General features: G+C 42.1%; 1 protein-coding gene across 1 annotated transcript in view; it reads right to left on the bottom strand.

Annotated features, from left to right (window-relative positions):
* The window catches only part of elp4 (elongator acetyltransferase complex subunit 4), a gene marked incomplete at its 5' end in the record, with an annotated part of 53,059 nt that overhangs the window by 18,541 nt on the left and 7,448 nt on the right, over positions 1-27,070 (bottom strand). Inside the window, 6 exons of the mRNA XM_080495533.1 lie at positions 12,103-12,209; positions 14,697-14,805; positions 18,431-18,619; positions 22,124-22,208; positions 24,930-25,066; positions 26,556-26,690. Of these exons, the coding sequence (XP_080351659.1) occupies positions 12,103-12,209; positions 14,697-14,805; positions 18,431-18,619; positions 22,124-22,208; positions 24,930-25,066; positions 26,556-26,690 (762 nt within the window). The remainder of the gene's footprint in view (positions 1-12,102; positions 12,210-14,696; positions 14,806-18,430; positions 18,620-22,123; positions 22,209-24,929; positions 25,067-26,555; positions 26,691-27,070) is intronic.

Genomic DNA, 27,070 nt, shown 5'->3' with positions numbered 1-27,070 from the left:
GAGGTGGGATGCTGCTGTGCTCTCTCATCCAGACAGTGATCTGTCAGCAGACGACACCTCCCCGTTATGAGAGAGCTGCACCCTTAAATGCAACCGCCGCCACAATCCGGCAATATTCGTTGAAATCTGTCTTAAATACCAACAAGGTGTGGGGCTGCCACCCGAGAATAATGTGCCAAATATGGAGTTTGAAAAACATCAAACATATCTTAAATACAGTGCACTGAACCAGGAGTGTCTTTAACTGTCACTCAAGTGACAAGCTTTCAGCATTCGGTGGTATTCCATTTCTAATTTCCATACTAATAATGGGTATATTATCTTTAATGGTTTGACTTTGTTTATGGCATTTGAAATGAACGGTGAAAGCTGTCGGTGGAAGTACTCAAACAGATCATGGCATCAGATCACATGCTGCTGTGCTACTAACTAAGGCAAGGAAAGTGGAAGAAAATTGTGAAACCACCGTCGATATCTTGGTCATCATTTATATCAGGAGAGTCAAATATGTAGCCTGTGGGTCGAAACCAGCCCAGCCACTACTGCTACTAGTGTGCCCACAAGGTGTGCACTTCTTTAATAGTAGAGGTCAGTGAAACCTAACTACTACAAAACTTTGCGGGCAAATTAATAAAAAAAAAAAAAAAACTGTGAAAAAGGCTGCAGAATTAGTATGACTCGAACCATTTTGGAAGGTGGGATTATCAGATGATACTTTTTTCAGATTGTTCACCATATATTTGATAAGAAAAAGCAATAAAAAAAACATTTTGTTAATATATTTTTCGGGATTCTTATATTTTTGAGAGTTTGTGTTGTCATTTCACCAGCCCCGCAGAAAGAAAGCTCACAGGGCATCATCCAGTATGGGTAAATGAAGAAACAAGAGTAAAACATAGCAATGGGAATAACATGAAACCCTTTTGAAAGCACAACATCTTGTTGGAATTCTTTCTCGCAAACACAGATTGGTTTTTAAATTTTAGAATAAAAACCAAAAAGACAAATCCGAGGCCTGATCATACTCCTCGTAAAAATCCAGGAACATTTATGGAAGAAGAAGAAGAAGAAGAAGAAGAAGAAGAAGAAGAAGAAGAAGAAGAAGAAGAAGAAGAAGAAGAAGAAGAAGAAGAAGAAGAAGAAGAAGAAGAAGAAGAAGAAGAAGAAGAAGAAGAAGAAGAAGAAGAAGAAGAAGAAGAAGAAGAAGAAGAAGAAGAAGAAGAAGAAGATGATGATGATTTGGAATCCAATTTAGGAGACATTCATTGAAAACTTTGGCATTCAAAACTTTCTTGAAATAACTTAAAATCCGGCAATATCATTCACTTAGTCAGGGTTGCTGATTGCTGACAATGCACTGATTGCTGACAATGCAATGAGGAGGGGCAGATTAACTACCAGCAAGTATGAGGGCACATAAATCAGGTTAACGTAGTCCTTTGCCATCTTCACGCTTGACTTTAATACAGGGATGTGTGAACAAAAAATTGGAGGGAAATGAGGCATGGCTTCTTTATCACCTGCCTCGTAGCCAATCAGACTCCTTCTGCCAGAGACACTGCTCTAATGGCCGATATCTACGGTAGCAGCCTATTACTGGATACTGCCTGTAATTAAGACAAGTCAGATTACACCAGGCCAGTGCATCCCGTCTGATATGTAAGCTGCCATTAAGACCTGAAGTGGCGATACACTTTCAAACCATAGTGAGAGAAGACAGAAAGCTCATGTGGTAGTGGGGGAAAAAAAAACCCAGAGAAATGTTGCGTGTCCAGGCTAAGTGCTAAATGTGTCCCCAAACATTATATGGGGTGATATGTGGGGAGTGGCTGGGATTCCACTTTAGCCTGCAGGGTGTTTAGAGAGGATGCCAGGAAGCTGCACACAACCTCTTTGGCACTTATCTCACATATTCCAACATTGCAGACTGATTCCCACAGCAATACTGCTTGCCCTGTGCACTTCTGTAAGCCATCCAAACTCGATTGCCAGTCCCTTTTTTGTTGGTTGAGGTGGCAAGTTTGGTTTCACAGTGAGCTTGAATGATAACCGTGATTGTAACATCTTAAAGCAAGCATGAGCGCATAAGGTGCCAAGCTGACTTTGTGTCTGGAATCATATGTCGTGGTGACTATTAAACTGGAACTGGGATCCCGCGAGCAGAAAGTGATGCTCCTAAAGAGCTGACTATGACTGTAAAAAGGTGACTGAAGGGAGAGAGCCTCCAACGAGGAAACAGTGAGAAAGAGAAAAGGAGAGAGAAGGAGGGACAGAGAGTGAGTTTGAGATGGGAAAGCACTTTTTTCTGTACAAATTGACCTTGCTAACACTCTGCCTGCTCTAATATTTACTGCGACACATGCTTTTGAACACTGCTCTTCACTCGTCTAAGCACGCAATATATACACTCCTCATTTTTAAATGAATGCGTCTGTTCAGGAGTGAATTGACTGCACTAAAAATAAAAATAAATCTAATTTTGCATTGTGTTACCTTTGCCTTCTCGTCAGTTTTTTTTTTTTTAATGCTGTCCGAGTGTTTTAAAAATGCACAACACACAACCAAATTAGGGTTGTCAACCTATTCAAATGAGCCGAGCTCGATGTTTGTCCTTCCTTAATGTTGAGCAAAGTTCATTCATAAGTTAAAAAAAAATAAACAGTAAGGCATGTCGGTACCGGCATCTGCACACAATGCATACAAGACACAAGCACATGCACGCTCGCACACTTTCACGGTGGGTGATGAAGCAAGCGTACATGCGGTCCCCGTTCAAACATTCTGTGTAAGTGAGCGTACAACATCAGGCCATCAGATCACTTCCCTTCACCAAACATGAAGCCTTTAATAGATGTGAAACTCCAGGCCCTGGATATTTTCACACCACTGAGTCGCAACTCACACAGAAGAACAGAACAGGAGGTAAAGGATGACAGTGCAAAAATAAATAAAACAACAGGAGAGATTCCACTGAGGACAGATATATGTATTTAAGATGAAGGGATCGGGTAGAATTGCGTCACATAAGATTTAATGTTTTGCACAGAAGTCTTTCAAAGCCTCACAGAAAATACACTTGTCTGAGAAAGAAAAAAAAAGAAAAAAAAAAGATTCATAAGAATCCTCAGACTAACATATGGAGTAACCTTTGTGGCCTTCCGGGACTTGGGGGTGGTGGTAGGGTTACGCGGGGGGGTATAACGCTCCGAGGTCTGTAGGCACGCTAGGGAGAGGTGAGCTGTCACCCCCCATTACGATCATTGCCTGAGCTCAGAAAGGGGGAGGGGGAGGATGAGAGTAGGCAAAAAAAAAAAAAAAAAAAAAAACTGGTTCCTCTCTAACCGCCATCTAGCGCCATCCCCGGGCCTCAGAACCCCGAGTCTCCCAATGCCTCTTGGGAAACACTTGCACGCAAGTCCTCCCCGTCCCTAGCTGGCAGTGGGGCATAATGTGCATGGGGGTAAAAGGAGGGGTTTCTGTGTGTTTGGCTGAGCTGTGTAAGCAGAATGTATGGATTTTGTGTAACAAAAGGACAACTGTGCACATTTTTTATTTTTTTTTGCCACAGATTGAGTGCATGGAAAGTCAGCAGGACAAAGTTAAAGAAGGAAGAGGTGAAGATTATTCTGAAGCTACTTTTGTTGTGAATGAATATCAAAACAAGTGGAATGAGACGAAAAAATATTTTTAAGTATTTTAGGAGTTGGTGTTTATAAATAAAAGTGGAAGAAAGTGAACAATGAAAAAGCAGCAATGTTGTTTTGCTGTAAATCTGTATAGAGCTATAATCACTATGACAATTTGGGCAAAGCAAAAAATAAAACAAGAAAAAAACCCCCAAAATGCTGTAATTTTTCATACATAATATGGAGCAATATTATGTGCCAACAGATAAGAAGCCTGCCTCAGATTTGACCTTTTGCTGCCTTTTGTGTACGTTTGGGTGAGCGCTGCTTAACCGCATTCTGTTCCCCAGATCCCACTCCTAACACCCCTGTCACTCATCATCACTCATCATTGTTTGGGACAAAAGGAAAGTTTGGTTAAGCCACACACTGGAGTATTCTCCCACCCACTGCTCCCTCCGCCTCCACCTTCACACATATACGCATGTGTGTGCTAGATAGCGCGCACACACACACTCACGACACGCACGGACGCACGCGCTGCGAAAACCACAAAGCAAAGTGCTGTATTTTTGCTACATGACCACATGGCCGCTGACTCCCACATGCTCCTGAGTTCATGAAGGCGTAGCAAACTTTCCATTGAGGCACCGTCACCTGGTCTGACTTTGCTTTTGAAGTGAAGGCTCGTCCTTCCAAGAGCCCTTGAGACTCATCCACTGCATATAATTAAAGCCTATTCAGAGCTCTATATGTCCTAACTATCCTCCATCATCTGGTAGGGTCTTTCATTGGCCACCTGTGAACTCTGAAGGACACGGACACTTGCCCTCATAAAATTCATGAACACCACTACATTCAGCGGCTATCGAGTTTCCTTCAATGGCCAGCGACACGTTAAACAAGTCTGTGTTGACTGTCGGGTGAATCCTTTTTGAATACAACCATATTCACAGTTGCAAGGGTTAAGTAGCTCCCATGATTAGCTAAAACAAATGTCTTTATGGTGTGCTCATAGTTGACGAGAATGAAAAAGAATCCAGACACCCAATTTGTTTTAACCATTGAGGGATTGTTGACAGAGAAAGTGTTTAGAAAAAGACAACGGGTCCAACCTCATCTGGTATTTCGAGGATTACTTTTTGTAATGCAAACCAAGAAGTCCAGTGCTTAACAATGATTGTCTACAGATCCGAAAAGGCTTTTTAATGACAGTAGTTTAGTAGGAGAGGTGGTAGTTTGATGTGAACAGAAAAGCAATTTGAGGATCACCAACATAGACCGAGAAACTAAGAAACCAACTTTCTTCTTGTGAATCTACCTTTTTCAGCGAGTTTATTTTGATGCTGTTGTGCCTTTGAATGACACAGAGGCATGATGAACGGGTCAATATGTTCACCTCTTTTAGAATAATTTGCTGGCATCGGAGGTACTAACTGAAGGTCAACAGTGTTGAGAAAGTGGCTCTCTGAACAGGTGAGCCAGTAAAACAATACTGCAGACACACAGGATCATGAATTACACTGTGCATCATTGTGTTATCTCTATTGCGGGCTCTTTAAAACATAAACTGTACAGTCTTAGCTTATGTAAATAAATTTTTAAAAAGGCTGTCAAATAGAGGATGACTTGTTGCAGTGCTATTACACAAGGTAGATTCTGTCTGTGATCGTGCTCTCGGAGTTGCGGGTCAGTAAAAGTACTCGTACGGTCAGCACCGATTCTTTAAGAATTCTGTTTAGTGTACCAAAATATAATTTTGTCATTTTCTTTTTACATTCAAATGAATGTACAAAACAGAAAAAAAGCATGTCTCAAGAGACTGTACATAGTGACAGGTAGATCTAGACATTTACCTTTTCAATCCAAACAGGGTATATCCTAATATGTATTTAAAGGAAAGCAAATATCTATTCAACTGCACTCTTCAATAAATGAGAGCACAAATGCAGAATAGTTGCTAAACCACAGCAGAGGAAGGCTAAATCGTCACAAACTTGTTTTTTAAATTAACGTGAAAAGCATCTGATTTCATAAATTCTGATGTCTCTTAACATTTATTCACATTATAAAAGCCTAGAATACATAGACTGAACGAGCACAGGGGGAACACACACACACACACACACACACACACACACACACACACACACACACACACACACACACACACACACACACACACACACACACACACACACACACACACACACACACACACACACACACACACACACACACACACACACACACACCTCTTTCTGACCCCCCCAGGACACTGAGCGGTGAGAGTGTGGGAAAGTTATTTTTAGGACCCACGCAGAGAGCCTTCCTGAGTTTGATGCTCCTGCGCCGGATCAACATTCCACCTTTGAACCACACCGACCATGGAGCTGTTTGTGCTCATGACGGCAATTTTAACTTTCTGGCTGGACCAACAGCGGTGAGGATGCTGTGTCATTTAAAATGAGACAGTCACTCGGTTTTGCCACTATTTTGTGAAGCCTCAGTGATGATACTGATGATGTTTCTGAACACGTTTAGAATGGGGATATTAAATATTGTGTATCATATGTGGATCCCTGAGGGCTGACAGTCTGTACTTTAAATGATCAAAACATAATATGAATAATTGCAAATTCTAAGAAAAAACATTTTGTGCACTCTAATTTAGAGAGTTTCTAAGATTTCAAATGTCACAGAAATTGAGCACTTTTGCAACCAAGTTAAACTATCTATTTACACAATACAGACTAAAACACAAAATGATTTAAGTTTGTTGACTACAAGGATTTTTGAGGAGATTTATACTGACCTCATTTGCAACTCTCACAAACTGTTTTCAGGGATGCACACAAAGGGCATGGACCCAAGGCGAGATTAGACACTATTTCATAAAACAAATGAAACAACAATAAAATGAGGATGAACGAGATATAGCGGAGACCCAGTTTATAAGCACCAGGGGGCCTATGGTTAGCCAGTCACTGCCATTATGCTAATAGGAAACCTTTTACGAACACACACTTACACATACCCTATAGTACCACAAGACCCCGCGAATGTAGGGTGGCGTTTGTGTTGTAGCCCCTTTTCCTATCTCTAATGGGAGCTGAAGACAACTGGGGCTACTTTAATCAGGTCTGAGTCCAATGTGGCCAGTCTAGTCTGATGGGGGCTGAGTGGTGCATGGACCATGTTAAAGGTTCACTGCTCACTGATGAAACAGCTTCACTTCCAGGCCGAGTTCAGGCAGACCCGACTCTTACTCAGTCTGGCAGGAGGAACACATATGCCTTGTTTTGTTTTTCTTTAATATTGTCTCTTTGAAAGAAGTGTTTCGGCATTTTGTTGATATAGTATAGAGGGCAGCACATTTGGCTGTCCCAGATATTCTCTTCCTGAGCTTTGACTTGGCTACAGTAAACACTTCAGCTGTGGCTTTTTCTCCCAAGGCATTTGGCAATAATGAAGAAAAAAATAAAACGCTCATTTGGACTGTTTCAGCAAGTGTCCTTTGAGATTTCTGAACTATGACCTTGTTAGCACAAGCACATTTTCTATATCCAGGTTACAGTGACTTGTCACAATATCTACGACTATGGAGGGGGCCACATTCACAATTACACCCACAACATTTCTGTGGTTCCTTATGTCATTTATCGAGTGCGCTTGGTTTCCTGAATGAATACAAATACCTGCCACAACAAAGCTGAAGCACTTTGACAATTTGAAGGTAATAAAACAACTGCTTCAAAATAATATTAATAATAATGAAAAATAAAGAGTGAAAAAACAGGCACAGATTTGCAGTCACAAACGCCCAGCACAGACAGAGAACTTACGAGATGGGGCCTTTTCAAACACACATGCACATTTGCAGAATAGATAAAATCCCTGTTAAATAATAGATGCAAATCTGATGTATGTTGTGAATATTGTTCAGCTGAGGGCTACGATCGCGTGCTACTGACTGGCCTGTGCTGAGTTCTCGCTCTCTTTTTCATACACGCACAAACCATAAGCACACCTCATTCCCAAATGCGACAGAGGTTGGTGAACACCAGGGGAGGACGTATAAATGATTCAACTGGAATATTATTTCGATGGTCCATTCCCATCTAACTGTGATTCCCAAGGCAGATTTAAGAATCACAAACCGGTATACAGAGGACAAAAAGATTTTGTGACCTGCCACTAAAAGGACACCCAGTAAGATCAATGATTGAATTTAGTTTGATCTCAGTCGGTAAATGGTTAGTACCACAGGGTGTTGAAAGTAAATATTGAAAGACTTGCTTTATTCTATATGAGTTCTTTTACAAATGGGCAAATTTGAGACATTTACCACCAAGCAATATGTGAGACACGAGGAAAGCAGTTATACGATCAGGCAACGGATACAAACATACATATAAACAAATACAAAGACGAGCCCTGGGGATTTGTCTCTGTCATTCTGCATTCTGCAATTCTTTCTTTCCCTCTCTTTTTATTTCTCTCTCAATAAGACGGTTTGGTGCCTCTGAGGAAAAGCCCTCATTTTAATTAGACCTGACCTGAGAATCACTTAACTGCTTCTCTCCGCTTATGCCTTCCCCCTCCTCTCCAAGCCTTCGCTCTGCTCCTCACATAGGTCCATTAACACCCTTCCCTCGGCACCCACAGGCTTCAACGGGGGGTAGACACAGGCGTTGTCTTAAAGACGTTTTGAGGACATGCCAAGAAACATTAACCTACTCCATACACCTCCCTCGGACTCTTTCAGTTTGACTTCCTGTTCCCCTTAAGTCTCCCTCTACTCAGCACTATCATGTTCATTTCCTTCACTGCTCTCTCCTTACTAAGCCTTACTCATCTAGAAACTCTCTCAGCTGGCCGACGCTACGCTCAGGTGGCGTTGGGCCTTGGACATCTCAAGTTGTTTTTGCTGGATTGAGTTTATGTCAAACTTACCAAAACATGCACCCATTGTTCAACATAACAATTCAGTTCAGTCTTGATTTAACACCAGGTTGTGATTAACATGAGATGACTATGGCTGTCTTTGAAGCATTTGTGTTTGAGTATTCAGACAAAAATCTAGGGGACTGTGTTTGAGGAACATGTTGTTAAAGAATGCAATGAAAAAGAAGAGCCATATAAAAAGAAAAAGGTAATTATTTCACAACAGTTCAAACTACCATAAGGAAAACGGAACCTATTTCTTTTTGAGATTGAAGAATAAATGTGAACAAGCCTTAAAGCGCCACTTTCATGAAGTCTGGCTAGCATCTTGGTACCGTTGAAGCTATGGGCGCCCTATTTCCTGAATGATGCTTTGTGTATGTTCCAGTTCAGTCTTCATCAGCACACCCACAGTCTCATTATTACTAGAGGCCAGTAACTTTAATAAAACTCCTTTACTTGATTGAATCTGAGTCTCTTTTGGATTTCAACTTCAACTTCCGTTGATAACATCTTTCTTGGAGAACTTTACTCGAATATACTACAGAGAGAGAGAGAGAGAGAAAAATGGGGTTCTTAAAAATCAGATGTTTTCTGCTTATAGTCTCCGTAGCCACAGTGACATGGCTTGTCAGTAAAACAGACACCTCCCAATAGGCTCTCTAACAGACAACTAATTTGACACAAATCCCTGTCTTATACTGTATTTGACACTGTGACCTGCCCTGGCAGCCCAATACCCCACAGGCACATCGCCTGTCAGTTTAAAGGGTCAAAGAAAGGTAAAGAGAATATAATTGCGTACCATCTGCATTCTTCAGCGCTCCATCCTCAAAGCATCTTGTGTTGTGCAACTAGTGACAGAAGCCTGTGCGAACTGAACATGACTGACTGAGAATTCTCAAACGCGTTGCATGCTTGGAAAAGTTTCGATGACCTATGACGTGCGCGTTTCTCAAAAAGTGTTTGCGTGTGCTGTTGCAGGAACGTCAATATAGTTATGTGTGGGAACAAGCGACGGTATATGCCTATGAGTGTGTGTTAATCCTGGCTAAACACCTTAACACTCCCCTACCTGCTCAGACAAGGCCATGGGTTAATTCTAGCTTCAGGCATCATAGCTAATGAGTGTTCATCAACCGCAGCTTGAACTCCCAGAAAAAGTCAAGTGTTACTATGGTAACCTTAACACAGAATTAGCACAATATTGAAAGAAGTGAACATGGTATGTGAAATGGAATGCGAGTACTTCAACCTATAAGATGAGATAAAACAATAATAAGCACTACAACACACAAAAACTTGTACTTTGTTTGCTGGCACACAATTTCTGCATTTCCTGAGTGATAAACAATAGGTGTGACTTAAGAAATTAGTCACCACTGCAAGTGCAGCTATGATGACATGTCGCTGCCTGACCCATCTGGTGAAGACCAAGCGTTGTCAATCATCTGTCATTCACCACCACAAAGTAATCCTGATAGATGATTCAACAATTTTCAAATATCCCAAAAAAGCCAACGTTAAAGAAGAGCACAGCAGCAGGATGTGTGGATGAAGACTGAAGCAGTAGTGCGGTTGCTGCATTTCGTGGCCCCAGGCGGTGACGCCTTATGGCTGGAGTAAATGAGGTGATTAGCAGGAATGGTGTGGGCTGTCACATGTCAGACACTGGGCTTAGAATCCAATCACCATTGCATGTGTCAATCAGCAGCCCACCGAGGCAGCTGACCAACAGGTCAAACACTGTACACAATAAACCACATAGACAGAGCACAACAGTAGTCCTGCATGCGACCTCATGGACATCAGTGTCTTCGCAACACAAGCTCTGGAGCAAGCATGTGCTCATACCTTCGTGACACTTCCATCTTGGGTGATACGCGTGTTAATGACGGCCAATGACTGTGCCAGCACATGAACATAATAGGGCATTACTATGACTAATGTGCGTTTTAGTTGATTTGATGCATGACTGATGATGTGATCCAAAGTTCTCTGGGAAACTCCCTGACACACAAACATGTGTCATGGCTAAGGATTGTGATTGACATTTCATATTAAGTAGTTGCCTGTGCCAACAATTACAGTCATTTTAGCCTCTTAAAAATGTGGCTATCCTTCTCCTCGAGGCCCGTGTTCAAAAGGCCAATGTTAGAGTATGACTTCAACTGAAGAGAAAAAAACCCCAATAAAGCTCTTTAAACAAGAAGGCAGACAAAGCTTGGCCTGAACAATGTACTGCTGGAATATATGACATGGTATCCAGGCCCCACAGAGCTACAGGGATTCTGTCGGCATCTCTCTCCCTGGCCTGCCCATTACACGGACCAATTAAAAGACCACTGAGGATAACCACCTTGACTTTTACAGACCTTATAAATCTATAGTGGGGTGGCCTATTTGCTGGGTCAGAGAAAGGAGAGGGAGAAGGCTGATGCAGACAGGAGAATGGCTTAGAAGGATGGTGAAGGCAGGCCCAAAAAAAAATGAAAGGATTGACAGTGGGATGCGGGGAAGTTTGGGGGTAGGGTGGGCATTCCTCTCCTCCCCTTCACCTCCTGCCTGAGACAATAGAACTCACTGAGAGCCAAGGACCAGAGGCTGTGATAAGGTAATGATAATGTAATGAGGACCAATCATGAGCCTGAGCTAAGAGGAGGGCCCCTTAATTTGTCTCCGGAGTGGTAGTTCAGTGACAGATTGATTGCCCTGGGTGAGAGTGATGATGTGGCGCATGTAAAATGGATGAAACTCTGATGGAAAAATAAAGATGTCAAACAATAAATCAAAATGAATGAAGAAACACAAACAGCACCATATTAATTATGTGCTAAATATATATGCATTTGTGTATTTATGCAGATACTGCACCAATGAGTCTCTTGGGATATGTGGGTATCACAATGATATTTGACCACAGCTATTGTAGTTCATGCAACTGTATTATCTGCCTCATTTCTGTATATCAAGAGAACTAGGCTTAGTTTATTTTTTTCATAATTCATGCAAGACATGTCCATGGATCAGGATCAAATAAAGCGACAAATTCATTTTTCACACATTAAAACAAAGTTTAACTATACCTTTTTTGATTTCCCATGAGTGTTTCCTCATTACATATTTATAAGGATAGACTTTTCTTACCGAATTGCACACTTGATGGTACACTGTAGTAGACATGGCAGCAACAGTAATCAATAACCACTTTTGTTTTTACCACCCAATACCAGCGAAAAGTAAGCACAGGTTGGTGAAACATTCCTTTTATGAAAGACTTTCCAATCTCTGTTTATGAGCAAAAGTAAGACAAGAAATAATACTGCACACAAACCCCCCCCCCAAACAAAAGTAAATTTGCGTGCTTTGGTTAATGATCAAAAAGTAGCTCATGAAACAAACAAAATAGAAATTAAATTGGGGTGTCAAAGAAAATAAAAAAATGTCACGGAGAGACAGTAAAACAGTAAAAATGTCTTAATCAGAATAAAACCACTGAAATCTCAAATCTGCTGGGTTTTCAACAAACCTCAATGCTGAACTGTTTTCTCTTGAGCTTAAAAGCCAGGTCCTTGTGGTCAGGGAGCTGGTTTGCCAGACAGTTCAGGTGAGGTACCTGGTGTACGTGTAACAGGCCTGTGAAGGACATAGAGAGCAGATTAAATACTGGAAGTGTTTAACAGTGAAGAAAAACTACAACCAAAAACAATGAAAACATTCCCGTCCTGCCCACACAGAGCGTCTATTACATTACACTGTGCCAATAAGAAAACCACTTTCTACTAAAGCAACCAGGTAATGTTGGACTAACTGATATATTATTCACTGATATTATTATTAATTTTGGCAGTTTAATTGACTTTGTTTCAGATGGATATATTATGACAACAGTCATCTAACAAATAAACAACAAAATCTCTCCTAAAGATGTCACCCTATTTCTAACCATAACATGTGCCATTGTTTTTACAGTGATGACAATTATTCAAGGCTTTGTTAAATGACGGAAACATAAAGCCAGTGGAACGAGTACTATTTCTGTGGTTCTATTTTTGCTTGGTTTCTAGTTTTCTTGCTTATATTCACATTTATCAATGTTTTCATTTTGCGACTTAAAATGAAAGCCTTATGCATAAAATTGCCTTGCTTCTCAAATAGTTGTCTATTTTATTTGTTTCTTAGCTGACCATTAGGTGCTTTTATGAGATGTTCAAACTTTCTATTCAAAAATGAAATAGACATATCAAAATGCATTAGAGTTGCAAGATTACTGATGCGATAAGATGGTCTAACAGTCGAGATCAGCAATTGAATAAACTAATAAATAAATAATATTTCACATGTTTTGCATGCTTTCTGCAAATTCCAAGCAGCTGTGGTTGTTACTGACAGTTCAGTGCCGTGATAGCAAAAGTGGAAATTGCAGTTTGTGGTTCATTATAAAACTGGCACACAAAAAGAGGATATATTTTCTGACAGTTAGGCACGAAACATGAAACCTGATGAGAAGTATTACTGTACATGTGATTGCCTTCTTTGTCACCATTACTCCTCTCTTCTTATTTTTTTAACTATGGGCTGAAGCATGGGTGAAAATAAATGTCCAACTATTACAGCGACACATTGGAGCAAAAAGATCCAAAACAGATCAACTAGGAATTTCTACAAAAAGACAAGAACATTTTAACGACTGAAAACAAAACTTTTCCTTCCTCATTTATTTTTGCCTCAGATACATTTTCGTAAACCACCGATACATGTGGTAGAGCCGACGGAGTATACGTAAGTGTTTGAAAGAAAAAGAGATATCGAGGGAGTAATGGAGAAAGGAAGACAGACAGAGAAAGTGGGGGATGGTGGGTTCTCTCCTCTGTGCACTTGGGTGATTTCCCCTTGCCTGATTTGCAGTGACAGGCTTCCCAGCATGCTTTGAGCAGCCCTGAACTGCTGCCGCAAACACGCATGCACGCGCATCCGCACACACTCTCTCTCACATTCGTACCAGATGCGTTTGCACTCATGAACACACATCAAAACAATCATACACATAAATCTATTTCATAACCCAACAATATTTCATATGGCTGGTTAAACCAGGCTGATATTTTTTTGAACAAGCCATTCAAAGAATATTAACGGCAAATTCAAGAGAAGATTTTGTGATACACGAGGATTTAAAAAAAAATGATGCGCTACAACACTCCTTTGTTGACAGTGTTTAAAAGCCACCTGGCTTCACCATGCAGAGGAATGTGATCACTATGGGATGCTCTATCTAAATAAAACATGCTGTTGGATGAAACCAAATTCTTCCATAGAATGTTTTCAATCTCTTTCCTTCATCTGTCACAACCGGGGCTGTCTCACCCGAGGAGGGGAGGGGGTAAGAGAGGAAAAGCGCAAGAGTGAGTCGCAGAGTTGGAGAGGCACTGCTAAAAATACCCCACTCGCTTAAACTGACCTTTATCCATGGAAAGTGTGATAGAGTGATAGAAAAGAAGGAAGTGAGCGGGAGAAAGCGCATATGATAAAACTGTAGAAGAAAAGTGATGGTGAAGAACAGGAGAGCAGAGACAAACTGTGTTGCTCTCCCCTCCTCCCACTTTCTTCCGTTTCCTTCTCCCTGACCGTCCCTTACCGGTGTCCTCTCCTCCATTCTGAAAGCCTTGCCCTCCATTTATTAGTAGAGCATGCTGGCCACGGAGACATTGAGCGAGGGATGGAGAGATAGAGGCAGAGAGGAAGAGAGAGTGATGGTGAGAATATCGATTCCCCAGTGTTGGTCTGCTCTGCTCCAGAGCCTCAGGGGTATGGGACAGGGGATGGAGAGTGGGCGAGGCGAGAGGGAGAGAGGCTCTGCTGGAGGGGGGGGGAGGAAGGGAGGGATGGAGGGGATGAGGGTGCGAGGGAGAGGGGGTACAGCGTGGCAGCTGAATCCCCCCCGGCCTGTCTACTGAGGAGCACGTCTGATTGAGCAGCAACACACTAACGCGCACTGACAGCCTGGCCTGCAAGGGGGCTGCCCTGCCTCCATCCACAGCCCAGACCCAGCCTTAATGCACTGCCTGTGTGTGTATTTGATGGAAAAGAAGCAGAAAGATAAGCGAGAGTGTGTGTTCTTACCATGGTAGTCTTTGTAGAGAGGGTTTGTTTCTCTCTCAGAGCCTTTGAATGATTCCAAGGCTATGGCATTGTCACATAGCCTGGTTATACTGCCCATTAGAGCCCTGTCCTGTAGAATTGAGTGGGATCAAGAATGCGAGAGAGCGAGAGAGCGAGAGAGAGAGAGAGAGAGAGAGAGAGAGAGAGAGAGAGAGAGAGAGAGAGAGAGAGAGAGAGAACATGAGCAGGTAATTAAAAGCCTCCTGACGGGCAATCAGTGTTGCAATTAAATTAGGTCATCATTTCCTGTGGCCAGGTCATTTTTGTCCATGGCTTATGTGAGTGGGATGAAGTATACAGGGGGCAAACAGTGTGAGGGGTTACACAGGTGGTGCTGGGGCCAACTGCTGGACATGCACTGGATACTCATCATTCAGCCATAAAAATATCAATCACTTCGCGACATTCCATGTATGTACTTTCACCAATCTGGCATTCTTCACAAAAAGGACTTGACTTGGTGCACAACCTCAAACTAGCACACATCAGGAAGAGGATGGAGGAGTGGGAAAAGTGACATAGGCTTGATGTGGATAGCTCCCCCTACTGGTTAGGTCAGTGTGTTGACAACAAAGTGGGCAAATTATTGGTGAATATAGTGGATAGAGAGAATGAGGGAGAAATACACAAAAGAGTGGAAGGAAAGGGTAAAAGGAGTGGAGGGGATGGAGAGAGGGACGTTGGGACAGAGGGAGAGAGGGGAGTCTTGCATTATTAATCACCCTGCCTACTGAATCATTCACATCCTTCTCTCTGTGTTGGCTGCCACCGCCTAATGCAGTTTTCATGCCTTCATGTCTTTTCCCTACTCTTTCTTCTTCCTTTTCATTTTTGTCCTACTTTTAAAGTATGCAGCATCTAACTAGTCCGTACCACCAGCACTTACAGGGTATCTGAGGTCACTTTTGTGCGGCAATTAAAGCCCGTGTAACAGTTTGGAGACACGACAAATTATTCAAAACATTAATGGTTCAGTATGACCCATAGCGTCTGTCTGCAGGAGGGAGATAGCCAACTAAAACTTTATCAGGGCTTGTCAGTCTAGGTCATAATGACTTTTCTATGCATACTTAAATACAAATATGAGGATCCTTGGCAAAGAATCAGAAGTTTCAAAGTCAGAGGAATCTAAAGTGTCCACACCAGTACAGTGGCTGCACTGCACAATGAGGTCAATAAGACATGTACGTGCTCAACAGCTCCATGGCTTCAACTTCAGAGCTGATCAGAGGAATGCTCATCTTAAATGCATACTCTTTTTTTTTTTTTTTTTAGCTTTTACTTGTTATTTCAAATTATAAAAAAAGTTTTAGCTGATGACTGGTGACTGACAGCTACTGCAAATGTTTGTTTAACATTTGTCCATAAATAGTAGGTATTGCACATAAATACTTCATACGAATTTAATACATTAGTCAAAGGCACCGATTGAGAAATATCATGATTTGCAGCTCACATGATGTGACATATTTTGACATTAAAACAAATTTCCAATTGTTAATGGTGAACCTAGAAAATGGTGTTGGTAAAAAAAATGTCATGACCATAAGTCAGTATATATCGACGATAGGCTATAAACAAATTGGCCATACCCTAATAACCACTGACAGTTAAAGTGAAATGCAGATTTTCTTAAAAATCGTTGAAATATATTAAGCAAGAATATGTTGTCTACTAAGCCTATGTGGTAGAAGTGAAAATAGGCAACATTAAGAATTTAAGGAAGGAGGATAAGCACCTAATTGTAATGGCCAGAAAATTGGGTCAGAGCAGTTCCAAAACGAATGCTCAGATGAGGGGTTCCTGGTCAGCAGTGGTCAGTATCTTTGAAAAAAAAAAAAAAAAAGGCAGTTCATGGATGGAAAAAGACCTAAGGATCACTGTTGCACATGGGCTTGTCTGATCTGATACAACCGACAAGCTACTGTAACTCAAATCATATATATATATTGGTCAAAATGTTGGTTTATGTGTTATACACTCATAATTTATTCTGAGACCGAACTGAGGGGGGAATGCAAGCATTTTGGGGAATACTGTATTGTGTGTGAGTGTGTGTGTGCGTGTGTGTGTGTGTGTGTGTGTGTGTGTGTGTGTGTGTGTGTGTGTGTGTGTGTGTGTGTGTGTGTGTGTGTGTGTGTGTGTGTTGGGTGTGGTTTTTGGAGTTGGGGCGATGGAGGAGAACCAGGCTAAGACAAGCCTAATTAATGTTTCAGATGGACTGTGGCACTGGGCTGCTGTGATGAGGCTTTCAGTGAGTTGCTCAGCTTCCCAAGCTGCTCAATAATGAATTGAGTATTGTAGACTCGTAGCAGAGGGCTAGCTGGCCAAGACAGTCCTGGCCAGCTAGCCCTCTGCTACTTGTCTAGACGGTCTTCAAATGGCCACACTCTTTTGGTAAGTAATCTAATTACCTGAAGAGTGGAACTACAAGAAAGATGTTCCGGTCTTATCCTGGTGTATAAAAATGGAAACATGTCGCTGCCATGAAGTTAAAGTGAGCACATTTTACACAGAAGTAAGCCAGGCTGATCAATGAGAATATTTCCTGAACACAACAACATCAAGTACCGTAAGACTCACTCAATGTTAAACTGATGATAAGGTCATAACGTATCAGCCTCTAATTACCTCCATGTTGGCTTACTCACCAAACACCTGATTCAGTCCAAAATTTCCCCCTCTCTTCTTCATTCCCAGCTCATTCACTTCTCTCCCCGGGGTAGAAAAGGGGGAGGGGACAGATTAAGGGTTTGGAGGCCTGGCCAGAGTGGGACAGAGGGACCGCTCCCACCACAGCTGACATCTGCTAGTTAGCCACTCTACCTTTTTTCAGTAGGCCAAGGCCGCTGTGCACTGAGCATATAGGCCTGGAGCCAGACTATGTTGTGACAACACAGCTGTTGTGTAAGTTAAGCAGTGACCTATATCTTTGTGTGAAAGGATTGCAAATAAATGAACGTGCGTACTCTTGTACTATAAGGAAAGAGGACACTTGAAAGTGTGGGCAGATTCCAACATTTTGGTAGAATGTCTCAGATGGCTTCTCTGGTGAGTGTGCTTCTATGGACCGTCTGGGGGAGGGCTGTGGTTTGCCATATGCCTCAGCAGATGACTCCACCTTCACACTGAGAGGCCAGACTGGACACAGACGCATCCATGAAGACACCCCCCACAACTCCCACTCCCCCTTTCGCAAGACACACACACACACACACCCACAAACGCAGCAAGAGATACACATAACTGCAAAGGAGCCATATTTATAAGACAATATATGTGTGCATAAGGCACGCACTCTGCATAGAGCTTAAAGTAATTGGAGCCAAAACAAACAAACAAAGGTTTAAAGGACTTTGAATGGAGTGTGCGCTTGACTGGCTCTGCTGGGGGAAGTGGTGTGTCGAGGAAGAGGCCCCTCACAGGCCTGAGTCATACGAGGGTGACACCAAACTGGAGGGTCATGAGGAGGCCCACAGGACAAAAGATGCTACATTTAATGTTTGTGAGGAAGAAAAACAAACAAATAAATATGGACTAAAGACCGATTTAAACACGCATGTACTAACTGGCTGTTCCCTGTAAATTATTCACTGCGAGTTTAAGTATTTAGCTGCAATTTTATGTCATCAAACAGTACCTAAATTCACCTTAATGTGAATCAAGTTGTTTTTACGTGTGAAACACTTTCTTACCTGAATAAGATGAGAAGGTACAGTGACTACTGCAACGGACAGTGATGACCGTAGCAAGGCACGCAGTCCATAGAGAAAGGTAGTCAGGGCATGACGATACCTTGGGTTGTCATGGCAAGTCAGGTCATCACCCCATAGCGCTGACCCAAGAGAGTGAAGCCCAACACGCAGGATGTTTCGTGACTTTGGCTATAAGGACAAGTGAGAATGAGAGTTGAGAAATATGAGAAATGTGAAAAAAGTCAATGCAAACTTTCACTGATGCACACACAGGCAGAGACACGCGCTACACGTGTATACATACACACAAATGCAAAAAAGGTTCGAAGACGTGCTTTTAAACATGATCTGATGACCGCGTGCAAATCATTTCAGAAAGGTGCTGCTCCCTTGGATTTTATTCACAAAGTTTGGGAGAGAGCGAGCGCACAGTCTGCTCACCAGCACAGACGACAGAAACACGGTGCCCAAACGTGACTGGACACAACTGCCCAATCACAGAAGCCATCTGACACACGCACAATGGACCTGTCAGACAGGCTTCCAATATGGCCGCCACCCAGAAACCCCAGCACATTCTTGGCACCGCAGCGATGCTCTGCAGCCAAGGGGGCCTGGGTAAGGGTGGAGTGCGTTCCCTTGAAACACCCCCACCCACCATCACCATACCACCCCAACCCCATCACAAGAGATCAACGGTAACCCACTCTCATGAGAACAGAGGAAAAAGTGGCCAAACAGGAGTGGGGTATATATCACTGAAACTGAGAGAATGGAGGAGCCTGTCCAAACTGTGAGAGGTTTTTAGCCTTTAGTTCAATTGCCTTTTATTTGAGGTTTTCTTCGGGGTGGTTCCTGATTACTGAGGTGAGAGCCAAGAGTGATTAACAAAGCCTGAGCCTAAAATCTGCTCACTTTTTGCCTTTTTCCCCCCCTCCAGCCTCCTCTCTCTGTTATCCCTCCCCCTCCATTATCTCAGCCATCCAAAATTCCCTCCGCCCCACTCCCCATCGTTTCCTCTCCCAACAGTATGACCTAAGATTGGTTTGGATCTGGATCAGAATAGCAGGGAGCTAAGAAAAATAAACCCCATTGTTTTGGTGAGTTTAACTTGATTTGCTCATACCTTCCAATAGGCTCTCCACCTGACCTTCCTAATCATGTTCTTTTATGTTATTCAACCTACATGTTCCATCACAATAGTTTAAAATAACACAAGTCCTCTGTACATTAGTGTATCAGTCGCTTTTAGATGTGCCTTTTCTTTTCATGCACATGTTTTTGGAGGCCACCGAATTAGAAATCTATTTCTATGACTGCAGCCCAGGAGGAGGGAGATCGTGGCAACATGACTGTTGCTGTGGCAACATCAGGAAGAGAGGCCAAACTTTACTCCTATAGTTTAGCCTATAGAAAAAAAAAAAAAATCTGGGAAAAGTGCCAGCGGGGTCCAACCAAGGACCATAGGCCAGCCATATAGACTACAACAAGCCTGGGACCACAAACCCTAATCAGCTAGAGTCTATGGAGACTCTCAGTCCTGCTGCCACCCCTGTCCCACTCCTCTCACAAAGACATAAAAACTATGCTCAGGGGATTAATCCTTCTTCTAATCTGCTATTTACATCACACAGTAGATATTAAATCTGCATGTTAACAGTCCACAAAGGCAGATTAACAAATCAACGCACACTATGATCCATCCATACTGGGCATTTTTGTGCCAGTGCCCATGTCGCTCTGTGCTGGTCTGCATTCCTGGACTGTGCCAACAGCATGTCAGGCGGCCACACTGCTTTAATGATGTCAGCAGTTAATCTGGTGTGTGAGTGACAGCACTTGGGGATGGAAAGTGGGGGGGGTGAGGGAGGTAAATCCTCCCTGGGACTGACGGGGGAGTGGGGGGGAGAGGTGGCTCCAGGTGACGAGCAGAGGGGTCATTGAATGTAGGTGAATAAGGTACACACACATGCACAAGATCACAAACCACATTCTGATGCTCTTGTGAATGAGTTCCATTAAGGTAGCACAGCGTTTGAAGTTTGAGCAGGTTTTAAGCATGTATGCTATGTTCACACAGGACCTGGCCCTGTGGAGAACATAAATAGGCCTGCAAAACGAGACAGACGGGGCCACGGATGTTTCTGGCATTCTGCAGAGGATTGCCGATTATTAAAAAGATGTATGTCAAAGGTAAGACACACACAGCTGGGACGTGCAGGTGAGGCCAACCCACGCAGGTTAGAAAGAGACATAACAGACTGGAGTGGTGGTTGGAATGTGACAGCAAACGCTTGAGGTCACAGATGCAGACCGAGCAGTTCCTCTTTTTTTAATCTCAAAGGATCCTCCAATACATATTACATGTGAAATTGATTTATATAGGTAGATCACAATGTGTGACTAAATCTAGACACTTATTTGCATTGCTTATGGTATTCTGCAGTATCAGCTGGTCAAACTTTCTATTAAAAAATGATAAATTATGAATGCATGTGTTTACTTCCTGAGAAAACATATCTGTTGTGTTTTTGGAATGTTCCTGTCAAAAAAAGATAAAGTAACTTGGGAATAGTTATGCAGATTTCACTTTAATTGATTAAATGAATGTGTTTGGTTCTCATGACAAAAAGCTAAATAACATTCTGCCACGTTCGGTCATTTTAACTTGTACGTTTGAGCTCAATTGATAAAATTAAACGAAGTGGACTATTTTTGTGGAGAGTTTTTTTAATTAGTGTTGTATCTGCCCCCAAAACGTGGAGAAATATTTTTTAACCAATGTTTCAATCACTGTTTCAAATATTACACATTTCTGTGATGCAGTGTCATTACTGTATATCACACACATCTATTACCTTTGCTGCTGTGTTTTGATGGTTTACGTTCTCCATCACTTCTTATTTATGTATTTAACGATCTTCTTTGATTTCTGCTGGGTTTTAAATGTTTATCGTTTTATAACACTGTTCTTATTAATGCTATTGGCAATATATAAAAATATACATTACTCAAATTTCTGAAAATATAATGCCTTTAAATAATGTGTTTCTTTCGTAAGAGACCCGACAACAACTGGAAACTACGTAACAATATGTGGCCAGCAGCCACTTTATTATAAAAGTTGCTACAATCTAATTTGATATAATATAAAAGATGAGCTATAAATACCATCATTGAAGAAAAAGACCATATTGTTCAAATTAATTGAAGAGATATGAGTTAAATATGATGTTATATTAAAGGTGTTATCTTGGCGACCACATTAACAAATATGAGATGGTAAAAATTGTGAAAGCACCCTTAAATAAGAGAGACATTACCCACCACAACCTGAACAATGAACATCAAAAAGAATCAGAACCTTTCTGAGAACGCTAACTAAAACTGAATAGTTATGAGCTTTATAGAAGCATAACTCATATAAGATCTATTGTATTTGATCACATTAGATTTTACAAGTTTACCTGATGAAGTGAGGAGCAGTGAATTTATATTTCATTTTATTTATTCAAATGGGACAGTGCTCACAAATGAAAACAAAACTGTAAATGAGCCAGAATTAATCTGAATAGGCTCATATTTATCTGCTGTCCCCAGCCGTTTTTAAAACATAATTTAAGCATCAAAAAAACACTGTGAATTCAGAACAAAAACAAAATAAAAATCCCAGAGGAATCTTTCAGTTCTTACCATGGGGGCCACTACATCAAAGCCCTCCCTGTGTATGACCTCTTCAAGAGACTTCAGCAATGCAGAGTAGGACTCAAGCATGGGACTGGAGAGAGCACAGGACAGAGGATAAAATGGACACAGTGAAGCAAACAAACCCAAATACTGAGAACAAAAGTAGTTTGAACTGTCATTGAGACCATTATGATACATGTGGGCCAAGTCTATCACCAAAGTGGCTTAATCCTATATGACTGCAGCATGTTCCTCCTGACTGTGCTTTTTTGGAGCCACTGAGGCAGACAGATGATCCATATCAAGAGATCCAATTAATTTATTTGGTTGATTAAATTACAACGTGACTGGTTCTTTGTCAGCTCCCTGGGGATGTGATTGTGCAGAGACAGACAGACAGACAGATGAGACGCACATATGCACAAACATACACAAAACAACAATGATAAGTAAGAAGAGACTTAATGGGCTGAGATCTGAAATTAACAGAGAACAGCATTTTGGTGTTTAATCAGGGGAAAGTTGTGCACCACTGACAAAGGCCAAGCAGTAGCATCAGAGGAACGTCAAGCAGTAGTCAAGAGGTTGACAACTGCTGAGCTCTTCATGTGCCCCCATGATGGCCAATGGGAATGTTAACCCCATCTTTTTACACAGGACCCTCCACTTAAAAACGCCCCACCATTGTAATGACCACTCTGTAGTGACTCACAGTGGGCTGCTATGTCACTTGTCAATTTGACCTGCAGGCTACAAAAGCTGATACACATGGATTGGTCACACACCAATAGCCCGGCATAAAGAACGGTAATACATACTTGTGTTGATTACATTCGGCCAAGTATATCTATGTACTCTATTTCAGTTATTGAGCACAACAATCGTGCCTCCTGACCCTGCTGTGGCTAATGATAGTGCTGGTTTGGTGAAAGAGGGACACCTACCCTCCATGGCCACTCTGCCCATGCCCCAGTGCTGAAGTAGGGGGCAGGGGTGGTGTGACACGCAGTTGAGCGGGAGCCTGCCTCTGGTTGGCAGCCATTGTGCGGGACCGCATTGTGCCTGAGCTACCCCTACTGAGCACTCTTCATTCAGGTAACAAAAATGTCTAGGTGCTTAGCTATAGGGGCTAGTGCGTCAGCTAATTAGGATCATGCACAGGGAAGCTTCTTTATCTCAGCATTTCTCTTTCAGTCATTGAAGAAAGGAGGAAAGAAGGGGGATGCTTGGTCTTAAACAACAGGATCTGTATCACCTAGAGAGCAATTTGTGCCAATTATGCCTTCAAGTGAAATGGAGCAATTTAACAGCTAGGGTATCAACATGGGGCTGTGGACACGTGCAAGGGGGAGTAGCCTGCTTCGGAGTTGGTGTGGTACATGTGCGAATGCAATCCTCTGTGTGTGTGTGTGTGTGTGTGTGTGTGTGTGTGTGTGTGTGTGTGTGTGTGTGTGTGTGTGTGTGTGTGTTTCAGTCAGTGCTGGGGCGGGACTCGGGGCACAATGGTGCAGTGCAGGTGTAGTTCCCCGCTGTCAGAATTTCTATAAGATCTATAACCCATTCAAGACTCTCAACACCACTATGTCACTCTGACTCGCTGCCTCACTAAACTGCAAGCATCATTGAAGAAGGTTTCCTATTTTAAATTGTTTCAATTGGTTACTAGTGAACAGACATTTAGCACAATGCTAAGTAAACTGAATGTCCATGGCATTTAATGTTTGTAAAAAGGTGCTCTGTTAAACAGTCTGTTTGCGGACATAAAGGAAGAGGGATACTATAAAGCCTCCTCCACATCCTCTGTGCTCCAGATTGCTGTATTTACCCAGTGTGTGTGAGAGTGCCTTCGTGTGCCCTTGTGTGCTCAGCAGCACTCTTTTGAGTAAAGAGCCTTCATGACCTCTGAACCCTAAGTACACTCAACGCAGGAGAAATCAAACAGACGCTGAGCAAACAAGACCCTTATTTGAATAGACATGCACAACCTTTCCAGAAGGCTGAATGACTTAGGCCAATGTCAAGCTACTTAGAACAGAGGATGAACCAGATTTGTATGAGATGCTCGCACAAATGCGCTGAGTGTTTCAGTGTTCAAAAGATTTCCAAAATATGTTTTTGGCTGGGTATTTCATGTGAATGTCAAACAGTGAGCAGCTTGGAACATCAATACTGTTTTGTGTCGTTGTCATTGCTGGGATCAACTATTGAAACAAAAATTTATTAATTAATGTGAGACGCAATGATTTTTTGGCAGTTAAGCAAAATCAAAACATTCTATTACAAAGAACGAACGGTCTGATGAACTAATTAAAAGAAATTTAATTGAAAGCAATTCTGATGATCATATTATGGAAACAGCCCTTTTCATGTAAAATTATCATTTCCTGCTTTTGACATTTTCAACTTATTGTTGATTTGGGTCTTTGAAAAAAAAACCTCAATGAGGGGAATTTTATTATTTTGCGATCTTTTATAAACAAAACAATTACAGTAGAAATTGTTGAGAGATAACTTTGTAATAAATTGCTTTCACTAAAAGGAAGAAAATGCTCAATGACTTCTGGGCGACACATTTATGGCATAAGTTTTGGTCTGATACAGTATTTGCTCTATAAATAATGTCAGTTTGTCTGTGTCTTTGGTTTAGCTGTATTCTGTGAACATTGCCATGTTTGCTTACCTGTGTTCTGCAGATTGTGTCTTATTTATATAACTGTGTTTTGTGGATGATGTCGGGCTCCTGTGCCTGTGCTCTGCAGATGGTGTCTCATTGGTTTCCGTGCATTCTGTGGATGATGTCTTGTCGTTTTACCTGTGTGTGTTTGATGACTGGGTGGGATGGTCTGGAAGGTAGAAACGGTGGCACTTGGCTGCCTGGCGAATTTCTGGCTCCATCGTCTTGGAAACGTCATAATAATGCCCAAACCGAGAAGACGACGCGAGGGCACTCTGAAAAGGTCAACAAATGAAGTCTATTGTAAAGATTATTCCAAATAAGTCAATTAAAGAAACATCTTAAAATACACCTAACACTATTGCATGGTTTCATCTATTCAAAACACGTGGTGTCCATCAACTTATTTCATATGAGAATATACAGCAAATAGTTTATAGGACAACTAAACTTTATTTGTCTTTGTAATATGTTAAATGAGTGTGCTTTGGGAAGCTATGGTAAGGCAATTGCATTGTTTATGGGTCATTCCTCAACATTCGTGCTGCAGAGAAGTTAAATAACCACTACGTCTACGCTCTTAATCATTTCTTCACATAAATGTCCACTTCTGGCTGTGAATGCGAACGTGTCAGGGACGCAGGGGAAGGCGGATGTTTTCCTGCAGCTGAAAGAGAGAGTTTTAGCTCTTCTCTCTCAGGGAAACCAGGGATTCCATTGTTAGAGGGGCCCTTAATCTACTTCTAATCTGGATTAGGGCCCCCGGTGTGTCCCTCTCCTGGCTGGACGAGGGGGTCAGCAGGGCAGGGGGGGTCAGAGGCTCATCTTCTCTTTGTGAACCGGGCAACCCGCTTAGCGTTCCATCCCCGCCCTGACGGCCTCACCTTTGATCTGATGTCTTCATCGAGAGAGCGACACAGTGGGCTCTGCCAGGAGAGGTGTGTGTAAGGGGAAAGTAAGCGCTGACTCTGGGGGCGAATTTGTGATGCAAATCCTCTGGTGGGGCTTACTAGTGGTTTGTAAAGACGATTTTACAGGGGAAGGGGGAGAGGTGAGGAAAGGACACAGATATAAAGAAGTTTCCAGGGAGGAGAGAAAGAAAGAGAGGATCCCCTGGGATACACTGTGCTGTTAATCCACATAGCGATATGGATTATAGACCGACGGGGGTAGACTGCAGAGAAGTAGAAGGGGAGGGTCACCTCTCCTCAAAGCGGAAGAAAGAGTGTAGGGCTGCCGACCCTCGCAGGGGGAAAGGCAGGGATTTGGGGGAAGACAGAGGCGCAGGTCTGGGTCATAGGGTTGATCGAGCAGACATGTCAATGCTCAGGCTGCAAAGTACTCTTGTTTCCCAGGCTAAGCAGGGGTGCAGGCGTGTGTGTGTGTGTGTGTGTGTGTGTGTGTGTGTGTGTGTCTGTGTCTGTGTGTGTGTACGTGTGTCTGTGTGTGTACATGTGAGTTGGGGACCACTGAAAAGCCTACCTATTTCCAGCTAAGTGTGAGTAATCTGGTCCAACTCTGAAAAGAGAGGCTGAGGCCTCATTCACTCCACAAAGGAGTTTAGAAGCTGATGGATTTAGTGGTCGAGACAATTGCCAAACTACTAAGACCAGAGGGCCAGTGCTGTCCATTCTCATGCCACCATTAACAGTGACACAAGTTGAACTTTTCATAAAGTAATCTTTATCTTAATGTATATCAGGGGAAAAGGGCCAAAATACCTGCAATGATAGGCACGATAAATATATAGCTCCATCGGAATACCTGAACTTTAGGGAGGTTTTGATAGCGCCAAGCAATTTTCATGGCATCCAAACTGTCCTGAGGTTCACAAGGCAGTCTGGGCTGTTCCACCATCTTTGGGATAGCGACATCATCCAAGATAGGAGACGGGAGTTCCTGTATGACAAAGTAATACAATGAACTTCAACAATGAAAATATACTGTTTGTACCTAATGTCTGCAATAAGGAGTTTCACTGTTATTATCCAAGCAAATACAGCTACAGTGCTGCAAGACAATCACATTTAATTTATCCATGTGACTTTTCATAATCATTCTAAAATGTAATTGAAACTAAAACATAGCTTTAGCTTGATAACTGAGTTATATATAAATGTATCTGTGTATTTTTTAAATAAATAAATACATTTCAATGGAAGTAAAATGTGTACATGACCAGCATACTGTTTTATAAACGTATACAACCATGCAGACAAAATGAGAGAGTATAGAAATATTGTGGATTCAAAACACATTAAGAAAAAATAATATTTTGT

This window comes from Blennius ocellaris (assembly GCF_963422515.1).
Source record: "Blennius ocellaris genome assembly, chromosome: 1".
In the NCBI taxonomy this organism is placed as follows: Eukaryota; Metazoa; Chordata; class Actinopteri; order Blenniiformes; family Blenniidae; genus Blennius; species Blennius ocellaris.
Note: the sequence above shows the minus strand (reverse complement) of the source record. Positions and strands in the feature narration are given on the sequence as shown.